Source organism: Mugil cephalus, chromosome 2 (genome assembly GCF_022458985.1).
Source record: "Mugil cephalus isolate CIBA_MC_2020 chromosome 2, CIBA_Mcephalus_1.1, whole genome shotgun sequence".
NCBI classification, from domain to species: Eukaryota; Metazoa; Chordata; class Actinopteri; order Mugiliformes; family Mugilidae; genus Mugil; species Mugil cephalus.
In genome coordinates, this window is record NC_061771.1 from 31,380,207 (window position 1) to 31,397,101 (window position 16,895).

Consider the following 16,895-nt stretch of genomic DNA (forward strand, 5'->3'; position numbering starts at 1 on the left):
CCAACGAGCATCTGTGGTGGCGCCGACCGCACGGCTCTCTGGATCCCCGAAGGGTGTTTGTTGCTCAGAGTCGGCCTCAAGCAGATGGGCCCCCGCACGAGCTGCCCAAGGCTCTTCCTGTTTGCTTTATGCCACTGTTCAGGGTTCTGTGAAGCTTCAGGAATAAATCGGGTAAAGAAGTGGTTATTGTGTCACCAGGAACCCTTAACGTCTTTGGAAATTATGTTTTCAGTGAGAGAAGGAGGCCTCCCTTAGGGTTTTCAAGAACAGTAGGGTTAATTACATGTACTTGTACTTTTTTACATTACAGTAAAGGGAAACAGTTGCAGGTTAATAAGCTATTGTGTAGTGTATAGTGTGGCCCTTGAACTAAATTGAGTTTGACCCCCCCATGGGCCCCCCAGGAAGCACTGGCATAGCAGCGTTTGCAGCTCTAACGGGACGAGGGACGTGAAGGAACAGACAGATGGAAACCTGCCTCTGACTGAGCGTTTGTGTTTCCAGGTGTCTTACGTGAAGGCCATCGACATCTGGATGGCCGTGTGTCTCCTCTTCGTCTTCTCGGCGCTGCTGGAGTACGCCGCTGTCAACTTCGTGTCGCGGCAACACAAAGAGCTGCTGAGATTCAGACGGGGCCACAAGAGCAAGAGCAAGGTACCAAAAACAAAGAGCCACCACAGTCAGGGACACTCACGGCCTGGTCGGAGGCTTCCACCTGGTGGTGACATGCTGCTACTGCAGCGTAGAAACCCAGGACGTTAAAGGGCCTGATTTACTGAAGGTCTGTACTAGGGGTGGATGATACCGGCAGTTTTGGTATCGATTTTACCTTTAATCAGTCAATTATGATCATGATAAAAACACAGGACAAATATTTTCGGCAAATAAAGATGTTGCTTTTAACTATTTATAATGTAAAACAATTTAACAGTATAAAAACTGAATGATTCACCTTCTACTACACACAACTGTTTTAGAAAAAAGTTACTAGTGCAAAATTAGAAATAGGAACAATGTAATCAACACAACAGCAATGAAAAATAAAGGCTGCAACACACAAACCAGCAACCACAGCATTCTACAAGCCTCTTATTAGGGATCTCGGTGAATCAGGCCCTAAGAGATCCTCCCAGACATGTGAGTGAGGACAGGAAGAAGCATGTGAATGTGCATGTGTGGGTTTTTTTTACTGCGTCGTTGCATGATTCAACATGGCTGCAGCTGCATCGGTGTGGGTTCATTGAGACACACTGAGGATGAGTCTGCTGTCGGTGCATGATCAGGGCCGGCTCAACGTTCAGTCAACTCGCTGCAAATCCACATTCTCATCAGAAAAAGAGTTTAGTGGCAGATCTCCTCAGTCTGTACTGGAACAAACGACTTTAAATAGTTTATTAAAGTTTATTAGAGTTATAACGAGAGAGAAACCACCATGGAGACCACTTCCTGGAGCAGAGAGATCTGGACCAGTGGTCACCATGGAGACCACTTCCTGGACCAGAGAGATCTGGACCAGTGGTCACCATGGAGACTACTTCCTGGAGCAGAGAGATCTGGACCAGTGGTCACCATGGAGACCACCTCCTGCTTCATTCAAGGAGAATTAACAGTAGTAACAGATTTTAAATCACATAAGTAGAAAGAACACAAGGTTGAATATTAACTGTCTCTTCAGAATAAAAGAAATATTTGAAATTGTTAAACTTATACTAGCAGACGGATAAAACAGACCAATGAGAACGACCCTCGGGTCTTCTCTGAATGTGGTGAGTGGACGATGCTGTTGACTGAATGAAGGCTGAGCCCGTCTTTGGACACATCACTGTGTTTTTTGTCCCGTCTTTTGTCCCGGGCCGTGTCTCCGTTGTGTGGTGGTGGTGGTGGTGTGCATGCTGTCGTAGAGCGGCGGAGGCGCCGTCGACCCCGAGGAGCTCGCCGCTTCGCTCCGTCGCGTTAACGCCAACAACAACGGCCTCAAACCCTCAGACGCAGAGTTCGGATCCGTGAGCAACGTCTACGCCGCCACTCGCAGGGTAAAGGCTTTTATCTCTGGACATGTCTCACCTGTCTCCATCCGTCTGTCCCTCAGTCCAACAGCATGATCACTGAGACCACACACACACACACCAGCTTCCAGTTAGCTGATTACAAGATGGCTGCCAAGGCACCTGGATAAATACTCTTCGTCCTCTTCCTCCTCTTACTCCTTATCTTCTTCCTCCTGGTCTCCCACTTCCTTGTCCTCCTCTTCATGCGCCCTGACTTCTTCCCCTTCGTCTTCCCCCTCCTCATCTACCTCTTCCTCTTTCTTCTTCCTCTTCCTCCTTTTGTTCCTCTTTCTATACCTCTACTTCCTCTTCCTACCGTTGCACCTCTTCACTTCCACTTCTTCCTCCTCTTCTTACCTCTTCCTGCTCTTCCCATCCTCCCACTCCTGTTTCCCCTCCTCTTCCTCCTCTTCTTCTTTCTCTTCCTCCTCCTCCTCCTCTTCCCCCTTCCGCCTTCCTCTTCCTCTTTTATATCCTCTTCCTCTTCTTTCTGTGCCACCCTCTTATTACTATTCCTCCTCCTGCTCCTCTTTCCCTTTCTCCTCCTCCTCTTCCTCCTCCTCGTTCCTCCTCGTCTTCCTCCTACAGGAAGGGGAAGTCCATGAGAGCCGGGCGACCTCCACCCCCAGCAACACCAAGGACTCCAAGGCCGTCACCAACAACACCGTCACCGCAACGAACGCCACCACTAACGCTACCCAGAATCCTCCTGGGGCAGCAGCGGCGCCATCGACGACGGGCGGAGGCGGAGGCGGTAAAAGCACGGAGGAGATGCGGAAGCTGTTCATCGACCGAGCCAAGAAGATCGACACGGTGTCGCGGGCCGGCTTCCCTCTGGCCTTCCTCTTCTTCAACATCTTCTACTGGGTCCTTTACAAGATCCTGAGACACGAAGACTTCCACAGTCAGTAGAGGAGCGTTCACACCAGGACCCTGCACCTCCCGCCCTCTAAAGCCCCGGCCTGGACCAAAGGAAGGAGAACGACGTCAGGACGAGGAGGCTCCTCCTTCTCTTCAAAGTCACGAGAACAGACGTTCAAACTAATCGACGATGGGGAGTTCAGGTTCTCCGTCTGTGATCTGCTGTAAAGATCTGAGACTATTTCTGCTCTGATCACTGATCACAAAGTCTTCAAAATATATTTATTTCTATTCATAGTGTGCTTCCAATAAGAAGAAGTTATAATAAAAAACAAACAAACATCACGTAGAGCAAAAAACTTTATAAAAGCAGAACACATACGGCCACTCTTCCCTCTGGAGTAACATGAGTTTTTAATAAGATATATATTTAAAAAAAAAGGTACAAAGCACCAACAAAAGAAATATTATTTCCTGTAATATTAGAAACAAAAAACCTCCAGAACTTCACTGTACAATGCACTATTACAGAGGACACAGGCAAAACTAAAGCAAATCAAAACAGGCCTTCAGCTTGGATCTGAACGTCGTCACCAAACATGTGACCTTGACTCAGCCTCGCCTCCGAGACCTCCCGCTTCTTCACTCACTTTAAGTTTCTACCTCCTTCAAAATCTTAAACAAAACCAGCTGCAACCACCAACAGATGCATTTATTTTAGTCTTAGCTGACACTTACTCAAATGGCAACGTTCAGAGGAGGTTTCTGAGTCATTCAGGGCGGATCGTGTTTAACTTCACACCTCCGTAGCGAAGTGTTGAGGCGTGAAGTGTGGTTCGATCTGATATGACGAGCCTAAAATAAATTCAGAGACATGAACATGTGGTTAGCCAAAACTGTCCTCAGCCTCTGAACAACATTTGCAGTTCATGTTTCACGTCTTTCATTTTGAGTTATTGCCACAGTTAAATACTTCAGCGGGTCGAAAGTTAGCGTATTGCCACTGCCGTAGATAAAAGTTTTGGGGGGTCCCTAGGGAGGTCCTCTAACGTCATGAAAATTTAGCACAGTGCCACTGCTTTAGTTTAAAGTTTTTCAGAGCTGCCTCTTGAAGCTACTCGTCTGTGGTCAGCTGAGAAAGAGGTTAGAAACTCCCCTCAGTCTCTGAACAACACGTGTATTTCGATTTTCACCTCTTCTCATTTTGAAGTATTGTCACATTTAAATACTTTAACGGGTCAAAACTTTGCACGTTGCCACTTGTTGTAGTTTAAGGTTTGGGCCTCAGTCAGGACTCCTACTGTCACTAGCTGTGTTTCCATTCCCCCCAAAAATGCCTAAAACCTAAATATCACAACAAAAAACTGGCAAACCCCTCAAATATCTAAAGCTAAAACATTTTTACTCTCTAGTGAGGTGGTTTTTCAGACGTATTGATATGAGTGCAATGGAAACACTTTTTTTTTCATTTCCCGTCACCGGAAACGATGCCAGGGGTCATGTGACCAGTTCATCTGAAGTCGATCTTCCTCGAAGTGAAGTCAATTTACGAGAGTTACAGCTCGTCCGCAAACACTTTTCAATGGAAACACGTACATTCGTATTTCGCAAAAAAACTGAAATGGAAACGCAGCTAATGAAAAATTAGCTCATTGCCACAGTTTAAAGTAGTTTTTCAGCCCTTGGGGGCCCCCTACTGGCCTGGCGCCCCTCACAGCCTGACAGCTGCTCCTCTGGTCATAGTCTTTTCTCTAAAAACAAATGCCGTCCCTTTAAGAACATCCCTCCCTTTTCCAACGAGAGAGCAGGAACGTGAAAACACTGTTTACAGACGCCGAGCTGAAACAGTTTTTGTCTTAGCGCTCCCACCTCACCCTCAGGAGTTCAGACTGGACATAAAAAAGAGAAAAAGAACAGATGGAAATTCTTAAAACTCAGAGAAATGAGCTGTTAAACAAAGACGGCTTTCATTGTGTGTTTCATTATGTGAAGGAAAGGAAATCCTTCCCCCATGTGTCGGTGATAAAGTTTTCACTGATACTTTGGTCTTTTCTCTGAATATTTCTCTCTGTGTTCTGTCTGTTTTGTTGTGCTGGTGATGAAATGTCAAACCTCAGCGTTTATTATTAACGTGTTTCCCTTGGCTCCAGATTCGACCTTCAGATCTGTATCTGTAGCATGACGTTGTGTGTTTTCTCTCTTCAGCCACGAGTGCTTTAACTCCTCGAAAGATTCCTGCAGCGTTGCAGGTTTCCAGGCTCGTATATGCCACTAGAAAAAAAAAGCGTCTTTAAACATCCACAAACACCAAAGCAGTGGGATCATGCAGGACCCCTGCCAAGTGTTTCCTTTCGCACAGTTGGCCCCGACCCAGGATCTGCATGTAGCACTGAGTAGCAGCAGCCAGCTGGACTCTAACCTCACATATCCTCAGTTACTCTCTCTGGCCAGATCATTAGGTACACTAGTGAAAACAGCCCTGCTCTAAACTCCTCTAAACTCTTTGTGACAGTTTTTCAGTTTTTAAAGACAACACACCAGTAGACGGATGATTTATTTTGGACATCAGAGCATATCTGAGAATATCTTTTGAGCTACTTTTAACATTTAGGAGGTTTTATGTCTGTAAATAGTTGTGGGGCCATTGCTGTATTTTAAAGTTTGTCCTGATCCAGAGGGGGTTTAAAAAAAAAAAAAAAAAAAAAAAGGCAACTGTTAGATTTTGAGCAGACGTTTCATCTGAGCAGCTTCTTCGGTTCTAAGCGACTGGTGGGAAGTTGAGGTTTGAATAGGGAACTCTGCGGGTAAAACCATCAGACACAGTTCAGTTCATTTCAAACCCGGTGAAACACTTAGACAAACTGGTCCACCCCAAACACAAAAGACCCAGGTGGAAACAGAGTAATGTAGCTTACGCTGTTTAGTGCAGTGAGGAAGGAGTTTTAATCTGCCACTGATGTACAACACAGTACTTCTGTTTCCAAGAAGTTTCAAACCGATTCACTCGTTGAGCCTCTCACAATGGCTTCTTTAGAGCACCATTCAAAGGTAAAGTGGTTTGCCACACATAACGACAGGTTAGTATCCAGCCGTTACTGGATTAGTGGCACCAGTTTCTGTGTTTTACAGAAACAAGTCAAACAAGTTTCTGATGGGTTTCAACCACAGAGTTCAGTATTTAAACCTCCACTTCCCACAAGTCTCTCAGAACTGAAACTACTCGGATGAAACGTCTTCAAGAAACGCTGCAGGTCCAGTTTCCTTTTTAAAAAACACCTTTTGGATAAAAACCATGACCTGGATGACTGAGAACCTTCACAGACGTTTCTCCTGATGAATATTGTTTAGGAGTCAGAACTCTAGTGAACGATTTCTTTGGAACCTGTTTATCAGCTTTTAGTTTTGCCCAAATGATGAATCCAACAGGTTTTATTTTGAAAGTCTCACCAGAAATATAGCTATGCATTGCCTTCCCGCAGACCACAAGGTGGTCCACTTGGTAGTAGTATGTTTCCTATTTATGGCTACTTCTTCGTCTCCACAATTTTGAAATTGATTATTTTGATTCGAAGGTTATGGCGTGTGTGTCCCGCAGTAACCTAAAAGCGATTTATAATCTGACATATACATCGTCCCTGCTGTTGGCCTCTGGTAGGTAATGCCTCCTAAAACAACAGCCGAGCAGTAAATCTCATCTTGGAGTTCCGCAAGGCTCTAGTTAAGTTCCTCTTAAATTTATATTATATCTTATAGATTTTGGCTGTTTTTTGTCAGTTCCTTCCTTAAACCAAATATGTATAGTTTTTACACAGTTTACAACAAACCAACAACCTACATACACTCACGGGCCAAAACATTAGGTACACTAGTGAAAGCAGTCTAGTAGTAAATCTAGTCTTCATGAACTTCCTGGGATTCAGAAGTAGTTTATAATTGGGATGTTGGTTCAGTTGTGTTTTAAAGTCTCTGAGTTGAATTTTTAAAGCAGCCCGTTCTCTAATACATATAATAAATAACTGATGATGCTGTGAAGTGTTTGAAGGCTGAAACACTGAAAATATACAAGATTTCAGTTCCACAAGGCTCTATTTAAGTTCCTCTTGTTTTTACTTTTAGAGAGATCTCACTATATTTTCCTTCCTTCAACCAAAGCCTTGTGTATTACTTACACGTTTTAAGACAAATTGACAACCTATATACACTCACTGGTCAGATCATTAGGTACGGTAATGAATGCATTTCAATATAAAAGTCCCGCTCCAAATAGTCTTCATTAAGGTTCTGGTATTCAGGAGCAGCTAATAGCTGAGAGAGATGTTGATTCAGCCGTGTTTTCATTGTGGAGGCTGTTGTTTGTTGAGTTATTGAACTGTAGCTTGTCCCAACATGTGTATCAGTCAGTCCAGACTTCACTAGTGTACCTAATTAACTGGCATGGCAGGATGTGAGAAGCCAAATTTACAGTAAGTTAGTTGAGAAAACATCATTAAGTGCATATTTTTCTCTTGCCAAACTTCCTCAAAGAAGTTTCACTTCTCTAAATCCTGCTTTTTATAATCTAGTTCTCTAAAGTGAAAGAAATCTTCATTGATGTCTTTCAGAAACTGTTTCCTGGAAGGATTTAGTCACGCCAGTGATTCCTATAAGGTTTTCAGAGCGTTGTGGTGTCCTCATCCAAGCAGCCAGATCTGTCCAGAAGTTTAATTCATGTACAAGAAATTCTGTTCCTTTTTTAGTATTATTTTTTTTTTGAAGCACTACCACTGCACTTAAACCTCTCATGAGCTACAAAGTTCCTCTTTACAGCAGTCACTGTTTTGTGTTGCCTGGCCAGCAAATTCTGTTTGTGACTTTTTCTACTGTGAGCGAACACACTGCTGTGTATTTGGAATTATGACAGTTTGTCCATAAAACAAGTGTTTTGGGAATCTATCGCCACTCGCATATTGAATTTATTTTAATGAAGTTTATCGGGCAGATTTGAAAAGCATGTACTTATAACGGTAATGTCACAGAGGCCTGTAGGGTCAGATGTCACATCAACATCCAAATCATTAGTCTCCAGGTTAAAGGTCCTTCCTTCCTTCCTTCCTAAATCTGGATCATCATCTCCAAGTCAACATCCATGTGTTCTTGGTTCTGGTCCAGTGGGTAGGTAGAGATCCATCAGACAGCAGCTGATACAATATTCTACTGACCACATGGTGGCGCTGCTTCTGATTTACACACAGACTGAGATCAGATCTTTAGTTCTGGCTGGGGACGCATGAAGAGACACATTTTAATTAACACACAGGGACTTAAGGAGCCTGAACTTAAAGTAAGACCAGATGTTAATGTGAGGACGATGCGTTGACATCCTGATGACGGGAAACTCTACTCTGTTTCTGTTTTAACTCAACGACGATTCATTCTGTAGGAAAAGATTTGACGTGTATCGCTTGGAAAACTTTCCGTCTTCAGTAAGATGCTGAACCCTGATCATTTTGTTTTTATGTGCAGGTTTTCTCAGACCAAAGCTGCAGCACTTCTTTCACCAGGTTTTCATTTCAGATTTTCAACAAACTGCATGTAAAAAAATAAACAAAAAAATTGCGGTTAAACTCTGCTGCTGTGGAGAAGACGTCGTTAAACTGTGAAAATTACTAGTCAGAGTTCACTGAGCCGTACATTGACAATTATTTTGTTTTGTAGCTACACACCTTAACCACATCAGTTGAGTCATTGTACACAGTGCTCTGTTTGCAGTCTTTTTGTAAAACAAGATGTGCATATTTTACATTATCTAATTAAAATTTCTTGATTTAAAATAAACATTGACACCACGTCTTAAAGTTGGTCGTTTTTCTTTTAGTTTCTCAGTTCCACCGTCTCCCAGGGAGTTCTAGGTTGTCGGTTGACACATGTTCTTGTGAAACATCACCATCTTTGTCCAAGTTCTGTTCCAGTTCAAATACCCAGATGCTTTCTCGACCTGCCGGTTTCCTTGAGGACACATCTGGAGATAATTTGGATGGACTTGGCGCAGCCAGGTATCCCAGAATGCATTTCAAGTGCAAATTCCAGAGTAACCTAAACAAGAAAACTGTGTTGCCTGATACAAAAAGGTAATTAAGTAAACATTACTCATCTATGTTGTTAGGTATTCTTAACGTCTTGTGTTGCCAGTTTGTCTTTTAGTCTCTTGGTTACGATATCTTGTGGTGCTGCCATGACTGTGATAAAAAAAAAAGTCACATTAAGCTCCATCCAAATGATCTGATTGGCCCACTAGATTCTTTCTGGAGCAGAATCAATTCCCAACACAGTGACTTACATGCTTAAAAAAAACAAAAACCTGATGGAGTTTGAGCAGTTTTGTAAATAAGAATGGAGTAAAATTGTCCAAATGTTCAAACCGTGATTGAGATCATGATTGCATCTACGGAGAATTGACTTGAAATAACGAGCGTTACTTGTAATACTTGTGGTGTAAATGTAAATAAGCTAAATAAGAGAAAACATGTCAGATTGTCTCCATATGTTTTCATCAAACTCCCACAAAACAAATACAGTTGTTATTGATTTTTATTCAATTTTAAGCCTACCATCCGCCTAAAATAAGTTCTTTTGTAGTCACCTAGACGGCTGGAATGGTGATACAACAAACACAATACAGACATCTTGTGCTCATCTTGTAATTAGCACTGATATGTAGCCTGTCTTGGTGACAGGTTTCCCAGGGCAGGTATATGTGTGAACGACAGCCATATGAAGGAAATATTAATATTTTTTATGAATTCTATAATGTGCACAAATGTAGAATGCAAAGATGTACAGGCTAAACAAAATGTCCAAAGGTTGAATTGTGTTTATGTTTCCTCCTGGTTCTATTTTTACTAAAACCTTCGGTTCCACAAGGCTCGGTTTGAGTTCCCCATATATTTTACGTTTAGAGAGATCTTACTGTATAGAGCCAAAGCTCTGTGTATTATTCACACGCTTAAAGACAAATTGTCAGCCAGATCATTGGGTACACTCATGAATGCTTTTCAGTATAAAAGTCACACTCTAAATAGTCATCATTAAGGTTGAAACCTTTGCACAATATCTGAGATTTGTGGTATTTCTATAAGCTCTTGGTCCACTCCTGGTCAAGGCGTTGATGAATGACTTCAGAATGATGTCATTATCCGATCTAGAGAGTTGGCCTGGCTCGACCTTCAGTATCTTGGAGAGATTTCCGTTTCTTGAAGTTCCACAGGGCTCTATTTAAGGACCCCATATTTTTAATGACTTAAACCAAAGCCCTGTGTATTATTTACACATTTTAAGACAAACTGACAGCCAGATCATTAGCTACACTAATGAACGCATTCATCTGGCCCATTCTTAGAGACCAGGGTCTTGATTGTAGACCTGATATTTTCGGAGCTAGTCCTGATTTGTTTGGTCTTATTTATTTATTTATTTATTTAGACGAGCTTCACCTCCCAGCATCCTAGAGCTGAAGAGGTCAAAAGGAGGCAGCTGGAAACATTAATGACATTAATGCATCTCCTCCCGAACCCGTCCAGACTGTGATGGAGAAATCTGGACCTCACCTGGATCAGGAAGTTCCTCATCTCGGTCATGGACGCTTCTCTGCAGACTGAGCGAGCGGAGGAAGGATGTCCGATAAGAAGGTCATGGGGAGGATGGGCTGCGAAGGAAGGGAGAGAGAGAGGGGGGACGAAAGGAAGCGTAGGGGATGTTCCTGGAGCTCGGCTATCAACACAGAGCTTTATTTTCTAAGAATCATCACACTAATGTATTTTTTAACTCCTTTGGTATCGCCACGAGTCGACGTGCAGAGACCTGAGTCCCGGTTGTAATGTGCCTCTGCTTTGATGTTGTGCAACAGCTGCAGGACTCGGATCAAAACCTGTAATTATTATTCTACAGTTTACTTAGCCTCCCTCTCTCTCCCTTTGACACACATGTTTGTATAGACTGATAAGCAGAGAGAGAGAGAGGGAGAGAGAGAGAGAGAGAGAGAACAGAGAGGGAGGGGAGAGGGGAGGGTAAACAGTGAAAACTCTAGAAAACCTCTGCGAGAACACATATGTGCATGAGGACACGGTGCAGAGAAGTAGTAGAAGAAGAGGAAGAAGAAGAAGAAGAAGAAGAAAAAGAAGAAGAGGCGCCGAGATCATGTCTCTGGATGGGAAGGTGGCGCTGGTGACCGGAGGCGCTCAGGGCATCGGCAGAGCCGTGGTCAAGCTACTACTGGAGAGCTCGGCTAAGGTCAGTGGGTCATCTCCGACACCAAACTCTCACAGCTCCTGCATCAGCCTCCCCGACTTAGTGTCCTGTTGTGTCTCAAGAAGTGTTGCTGAGAACTTGCTTTATTCTGTGGGACGAGGAGCTCAGGAAGCCGCCAAAGCTGTCAACGAACTGAGCGCTGCAGAAACGCAGAGCAGAGCAGAGCGTCATTATTGTCACTGCAACGAGTAGAGCGGAACTACAAGGACTAGTATAAGAATAGATAGGAACAGCAGCAGCGCTCTGTGAAAAACAGTCTCATAAAACTAAACGAAAGTCAAACAGTGTTTAGTGCAATAATAATCCGCCGTGAAAATGTCTGCCAGAGGGTCACCGTTCAACTCCAGCTGCAGCTCAAGCCCTTCTCACCGGCTCGAGTCTCGTCCTGCAGGTGGCCGTGGTGGACCTGAACGAGGCCGGCGGCGAGGAGTGCAAGGTGCAGCTGGACGCCGAGTTCGGAGAGGGTCGCTGCGCATTCATCCAGTGTGACGTGTCCAACGGAGACGCTCTGAGAGGTGAGAGACGCAGCGCGGAGCTTCAACACTGATAAACAAACAAACAAACAAACCGGTAAGTGGTTTGTTTGTTTGTTTGTGTGGCTGTTTCTGCTCCTGGACACAGGCTCTGTTTCCCGCGGGTGTCGGTGCTGGTTTATTTCTGGGCGTGTGAGAGTGTGAAGAAGCATTAGTAAAGAGTAAACTAACATTTTGAATCTGTCCCAGAGAGACAAGGAACAAGGTGTCTGTGGCTAAACCCCTGCAGGCAACGCTGAGGAATGTTGTTGCTGTTTCGTCTGACTAGAGGTAGTGAGTGGTTAACCCTTCACGAGCCAAGGGACCATATTTGATAACTTCAGCATATTTTTAAATTGCGTCTTTGTTCCACTCAGTGAGGTTTATTGTCATGTGATTTTCATTGAGCCAATCAGAGAAGATCAAGGAAACATTCTCAGGTCTAATCAGGCTCTAATGTGGTCTACGAGGTCCACCTCTGCATGGAAAACAATTTATTAGGTACTAAGAGGAAGAAGTGTCCTAATGTTGTCTAACGTGATAATATTGACAAGTGCGTCCATCAGCGCTGATGTTCTAATACTCTAAATATGATGTTTGCATTTGTTTAAAGACTAGGAACCAAATATGGGAAATTCTATCTAGGACGTAGCCAAAGTAAACATTTTGGAGCTCATTCATGGTCTCGGTCTCTTTTTAAAGCCAAGACTCTGAAGTTTCATTAAAGTCAGAATCACTCGTAAGTGGTTTAGTTGCTATCTGATGGCGGCTGCGTTGGTTCAATCCTATTAAGGCTTTTAGGAATGAAATCAGAAGAAAACTAACTTCCCAACGACACATTGCATACAGCATTTACTCAAACACAACTCATGTCCAGAGCGCTGATTGGTGAAAGGGAAGCTGCTGCTGTCCCATAGATCACCCAGGGGAATCAACTTTTACCATGAAAATTTAAGTAATTGAAAACTGTTTTCTGACGTCCTACGCGTCACTCCAGGGTTGACATTTAGAGTTTTTTTCAATGAGTGTTGACATTGAGAGTTTATTTCGATGAGTACCCTATAAAGGGTTAATATTGTTTACAGGTTGCTCTGCACTTTTCTTGTGTAAACGTTGTTGCACGTTTGTTGGTTTGTAATTGCAAGGCTCTTGGATAGGAATGCAGCAGGTGGTGAGAGACATACAGGTTTCAACCACTGATTTGTATCAGAGAACAACCTGCCCAAGGCCTCATTGTGTAACTCCACTATTACGGTAGGCAAGGCGAGATGAGTTTATTTATACAGACACAATGCAACTCGAAGAGCTTTTAATTAAAAACAAGATAAGATGAGACTTAAACGATGATAAGACACAGATAAAACAGGAGCTTGTTTAGGCTAATGTTGCAGCTAAACAGCATTTTGTTTAGGCTAATATAGCAGCTAACAATATTTTGTTCATGCTTATAGAGCAGCTAATAATATTTTGTTTAGGCTAATGAAGAAATTAACATGATTTTGTTAAGGCTAATGTAGCATCTAACATTTTGTTTAAGCTAATGAAGCAACTAACATTATTTCTTTTAGGCTAATCGAGAAGCCAACAATATTTTGTTTAAGCTAACACAGTAGCTAACAATGTTTTGTTTAAGCACTATAGCAGCTAATATGATTTTGTTATGGTTAACATAACGGCTAATAATATGTTGTTTAGGCTACTAGAGCAGCCAACATCATTTTGTTTAGTGTAATGAAGCAACTAACATTATTTTGTTTAGGCTAATGTAGCAGCTAACATTGTTTTGTTTATGCTAATGTAGCACCTAACATTGTTTTGTTTAGGCTAACATAGCAGCTAACAATATGTTGTTTAAGCTAATAAAGCAGGTAAAATTATTTTGTTTAGGCTAATGTAGCAGCTAAAATTATGACATAAAGCAGCACAAGGAAGTTTAAACAAAACATTAGAGGTCAAATTAAAAAGATCATAACACAGAGAATAGATAAAACAGGAGAGTAAAAGTTGCAGTGAAGTGTAAGATATTGATAAAATAGACTGAACTAAAAACAGCAGCAGAGAGGAAAGTTTTCAGCCTTGAAGAGCTGAGAGTTGGAGTTTGTTCCAGGTATGTGGGGTATAAAACTGTACTGTACACCCCCCCCCCTTCCCAAACACCACCTCCATTCTCACTGTTTATATCCAGCCAACATGTCTGAAGTCAGTTTGGCCTCATATACGAGGAAACTAAACACGCTGGCTTCAGGAATGGGGAAAAAAACCAACACAAATTCTTTCATAAATATTTTAGAGAGAGATTTTCCTCTCTGCATGTCGAGACTAAAACATGTTTGTTTAACCCGAGGACAAAGAGTTTTGTAATGTTGAGTCACTTTTAGCTCAGTTTTTGTTCTGTGTATCTTGAGTTTTAACATCAGTGCTCAATTGTTCATAATGACCAAGTGAAAATGTGTATTTTGACAAGTGAAAAACTGAAAAACTATCATTTACAATTAAAAATAATTTTCAGTTCATGCAGTTTTTTTTCAAGGACCAACTTATAAGGCCTTTAAATGTCTTACTGTTGGGAATTGATTCTGCCTTCTAATCAGAAAGTGTGGATGGGGCTTAATGTGATGATGTAACAGTAGTCATCCACATCATTTCAGATGAAAGAATTATTTGACCTTATTATATGAAGCTAACATTATTACAACATAATAGCTAATATTACCTTGTGTAGGCTAATATAACTTATAGCATAACATTAATTTGTTGAGCTTAAATAAAGCAGTTAACGTATTTGGTTCAGGTTCATTTAGCATTATTTTGTTTGTATTTTGTTTTGGCTACTATAACAGTTATAACAGCTAACATTATTTTGTTTAGGCTACTAATCTTTTTTGGGCTGCCATTAGCTTGTATAGGCTAGCGTAGCAGCTAATGTTACTTGTTTAGGCTAACATAGCTATCTTTATTGAGCTACCATTAGCGTGTATGGGCTTGAGCAGCTAACAATATTTTGTTTAGCCCAACATAGCAGCTAATGTTATTTATTCAGGCATATATAACATAGCTATCGTTCTTGGGTCAATATTGGTTGTACAGGCTAACATAGCAGCAAATGTTACTTGTTTCGGTTAACATAGATGTCTTTATTGGGCTACTGTTAGAGTGTTTAGGCTAATACAGCAGCTATCAATATTTTGTTTAGGCTCATAAGCAGCTAACCTTTTTGGCTAATGAAGTGGCAGCTTGCAGCTAAATTGGTCGCTCAGGGGAGAAGTGATATGTGTTGATCGATCTCCTTTAAACCACAACAACACCCTGTAGCGTCAAAACTTTTTCTTCATGAAAAGTTTACACTAAACAACTGTCCTTTTAATTTGGGCACATTGCTGCCACCTGCTGTTTAGTTCTGAATCACAGTGTTCAAACAATCAATCAGTCATATAGTACTTTTCATACAAAATGTACAATAATTCCACCTGTGCCCGAAGCAAACACAATGCAGCTGACTACAGTCTGGAGTCAGAATACTTTACTAAATGAGACAAATGTGTTTTTTTGTTTTCTGAGAGGATTTGTTCAGTCAATGATTGATGAGGAGGATGTTTGGTACCGTCGGTGTGGACCCTCTGACATGTGGTTTGTGAATGAATACAAATAAATGAAGTCTTGTCGTCTTTGTGCAACAGAAACCTTCCAGAGGACCGTGGACCAGTTCGGTCGCCTGGACATCGTCATCAACAACGCCGGCATCAATAATGAAAAGGACTGGGAGAAGACCATACAAGTCAACCTGGTGAGACGACACAACAACGACCTACTGCTATGCAAGAAAAAAGAAAGAAAGTGTTTTAAAATAAGGAATATACATGTTATTACTAATACTGTGTGGTCTTCTGACGGTGTCAGTGGGGGGCCTTTGAGGGGAGGGGTCTTTTTATTCTTTCTTTATTAGGATCCCCATTAGTGGTCGCTAGTCTTTCTCTGGTCCATACAACAAATTCAACAAAAAAAACAGACAAAGGTTAAAATTGTACTATATAAATAAAACAGAAAACACATAACAGATAAAATATAAGAATCAACAAGTAAGTGAAGTCACTCTGAAGTCAAACAACAAAATGATAAATTTATACTTACCTACAGTCGGGCTGCACTATTCTGTGCAATCTGAAATTTTAGTTAATTAAGTCAGTGATTTTAACAGCTCAAGGTGAGTCTTTTATGAAGATAGAAAATAAAAGTGGACCCAAACTACTTCCCTGCGGAACTCCGCAAGGTATGTTCACGTTGGCAAAAAATGTGCCGTTAAAAAAGAAATGTTCAGCCAAAGAAGCATCCTACAGATACAGTTTGATCAGTTTGAGATGTGGTGAATTTGAAGACCGGGGTACTTGGTCTGGTCTAGGTGGGTGCTACATGTCTAAGTAACATCGACATGAATGAATCCCAAAAAAAAGAAAAAAAAAAGAAAAATTAAGAGACATAAAACATCTGTAACAGCTATGTAATATATCACATATATATCACACAACAGTAAATATATGTGGAGGTCAGAGAACCCCCAGCTTTCTCTAAACAATATTAAGCAATATTTGTGACTTTACCATCAATACTGACACTAAATCAACGAATTACATTTTGTTTTTAATACGTTCACAGATGAAAAGGAGGAGAATTGATTGTTCCACTTGTCTTTGTTCATCTGAAAAATGTAAGACCTATAAAAAAAAAACAAGTTTATTAAGAATCACACAGGCCTTGATATCAGATATTTTATCTTCGTTATATCTTTGCAGAAATGCGTTTCTTCGACTCTTTTCTAAAGTCTCTGAAGGTAATGGAGTGGTCACGACCTGAGTTTATATCAGAATGATCTGAGACAGAAGAAGAAGTCAGACATTCCTGGGGAGCAGCCGTAGAGAGATAACAGTCATTGATGCCAAAACATGTCGCTCCACACGGGAGTTTAAACAGAGATAAAGTCACGATTTCTTCTTCTGTCCTGATGCTCCAGATAAAGAGTTTCATGCAAAATCAGAACAAACTCGTCCTTTTATCAGAAGAGTGAAGCAGAAGAAAGAGAAATAAAGTTTCATATTTGATCATCTTATACTTCTCATATTTACCACATCAGAGAAGAAACTCAAAGACACAGACATTAACTCTTTGGTCCGTCTTTGCCCAAAAGGACAGAAACTGA

The 16,895-nt window shown here is 41.6% G+C and overlaps 2 protein-coding genes across 2 annotated transcripts; both read left to right on the forward strand.

Moving 5' to 3' along the window:
- The first annotated feature begins 222 nt into the window (after nt 1-222).
- On the forward strand, nt 223-8,743 carry LOC125003931 (glycine receptor subunit alpha-3-like). The gene is made up of 4 exons (XM_047578199.1): nt 223-231; nt 505-654; nt 1,902-2,033; nt 2,637-8,743. Exons 1-4 carry the CDS (start codon nt 223-225, stop codon nt 2,958-2,960), a joined length of 615 nt encoding a protein of 204 aa, XP_047434155.1. The 3' UTR covers nt 2,961-8,743.
- A 2,236-nt stretch (nt 8,744-10,979) lies between these two features.
- Nucleotides 10,980-16,634, forward strand: LOC125004346 (15-hydroxyprostaglandin dehydrogenase [NAD(+)]-like). Its single transcript, XM_047578882.1, has 3 exons — nt 10,980-11,174; nt 11,584-11,707; nt 15,382-16,634. Exons 1-3 carry the CDS (start codon nt 11,082-11,084, stop codon nt 15,645-15,647), a joined length of 483 nt encoding a protein of 160 aa, XP_047434838.1. The 5' UTR covers nt 10,980-11,081; the 3' UTR covers nt 15,648-16,634.
- The last annotated feature ends 261 nt before the right edge of the window (nt 16,635-16,895 follow it).

What these genes read in the sequence shown, in the direction of transcription:
- LOC125003931 (XM_047578199.1), top strand. An exon ending in GCCACAAGAGCAAGAGCAAG is followed by an intron (nt 655 to 1,901) that starts GTACCAAAAACA and finishes ATGCTGTCGTAG; the next exon opens with AGCGGCGGAGGCGCCGTCGA. An exon ending in TCTACGCCGCCACTCGCAGG is followed by an intron (nt 2,034 to 2,636) that starts GTAAAGGCTTTT and finishes TTCCTCCTACAG; the next exon opens with GAAGGGGAAGTCCATGAGAG.
- LOC125004346 (XM_047578882.1), top strand. Translation starts at nt 11,082, where the DNA reads ATGTCTCTGGATGGGAAGGTGGCGCTGGTGACCGGAGGCGCTCAGGGC. An exon ending in TACTGGAGAGCTCGGCTAAG is followed by an intron (nt 11,175 to 11,583) that starts GTCAGTGGGTCA and finishes CTCGTCCTGCAG; the next exon opens with GTGGCCGTGGTGGACCTGAA. An exon ending in CAACGGAGACGCTCTGAGAG is followed by an intron (nt 11,708 to 15,381) that starts GTGAGAGACGCA and finishes TTTGTGCAACAG; the next exon opens with AAACCTTCCAGAGGACCGTG.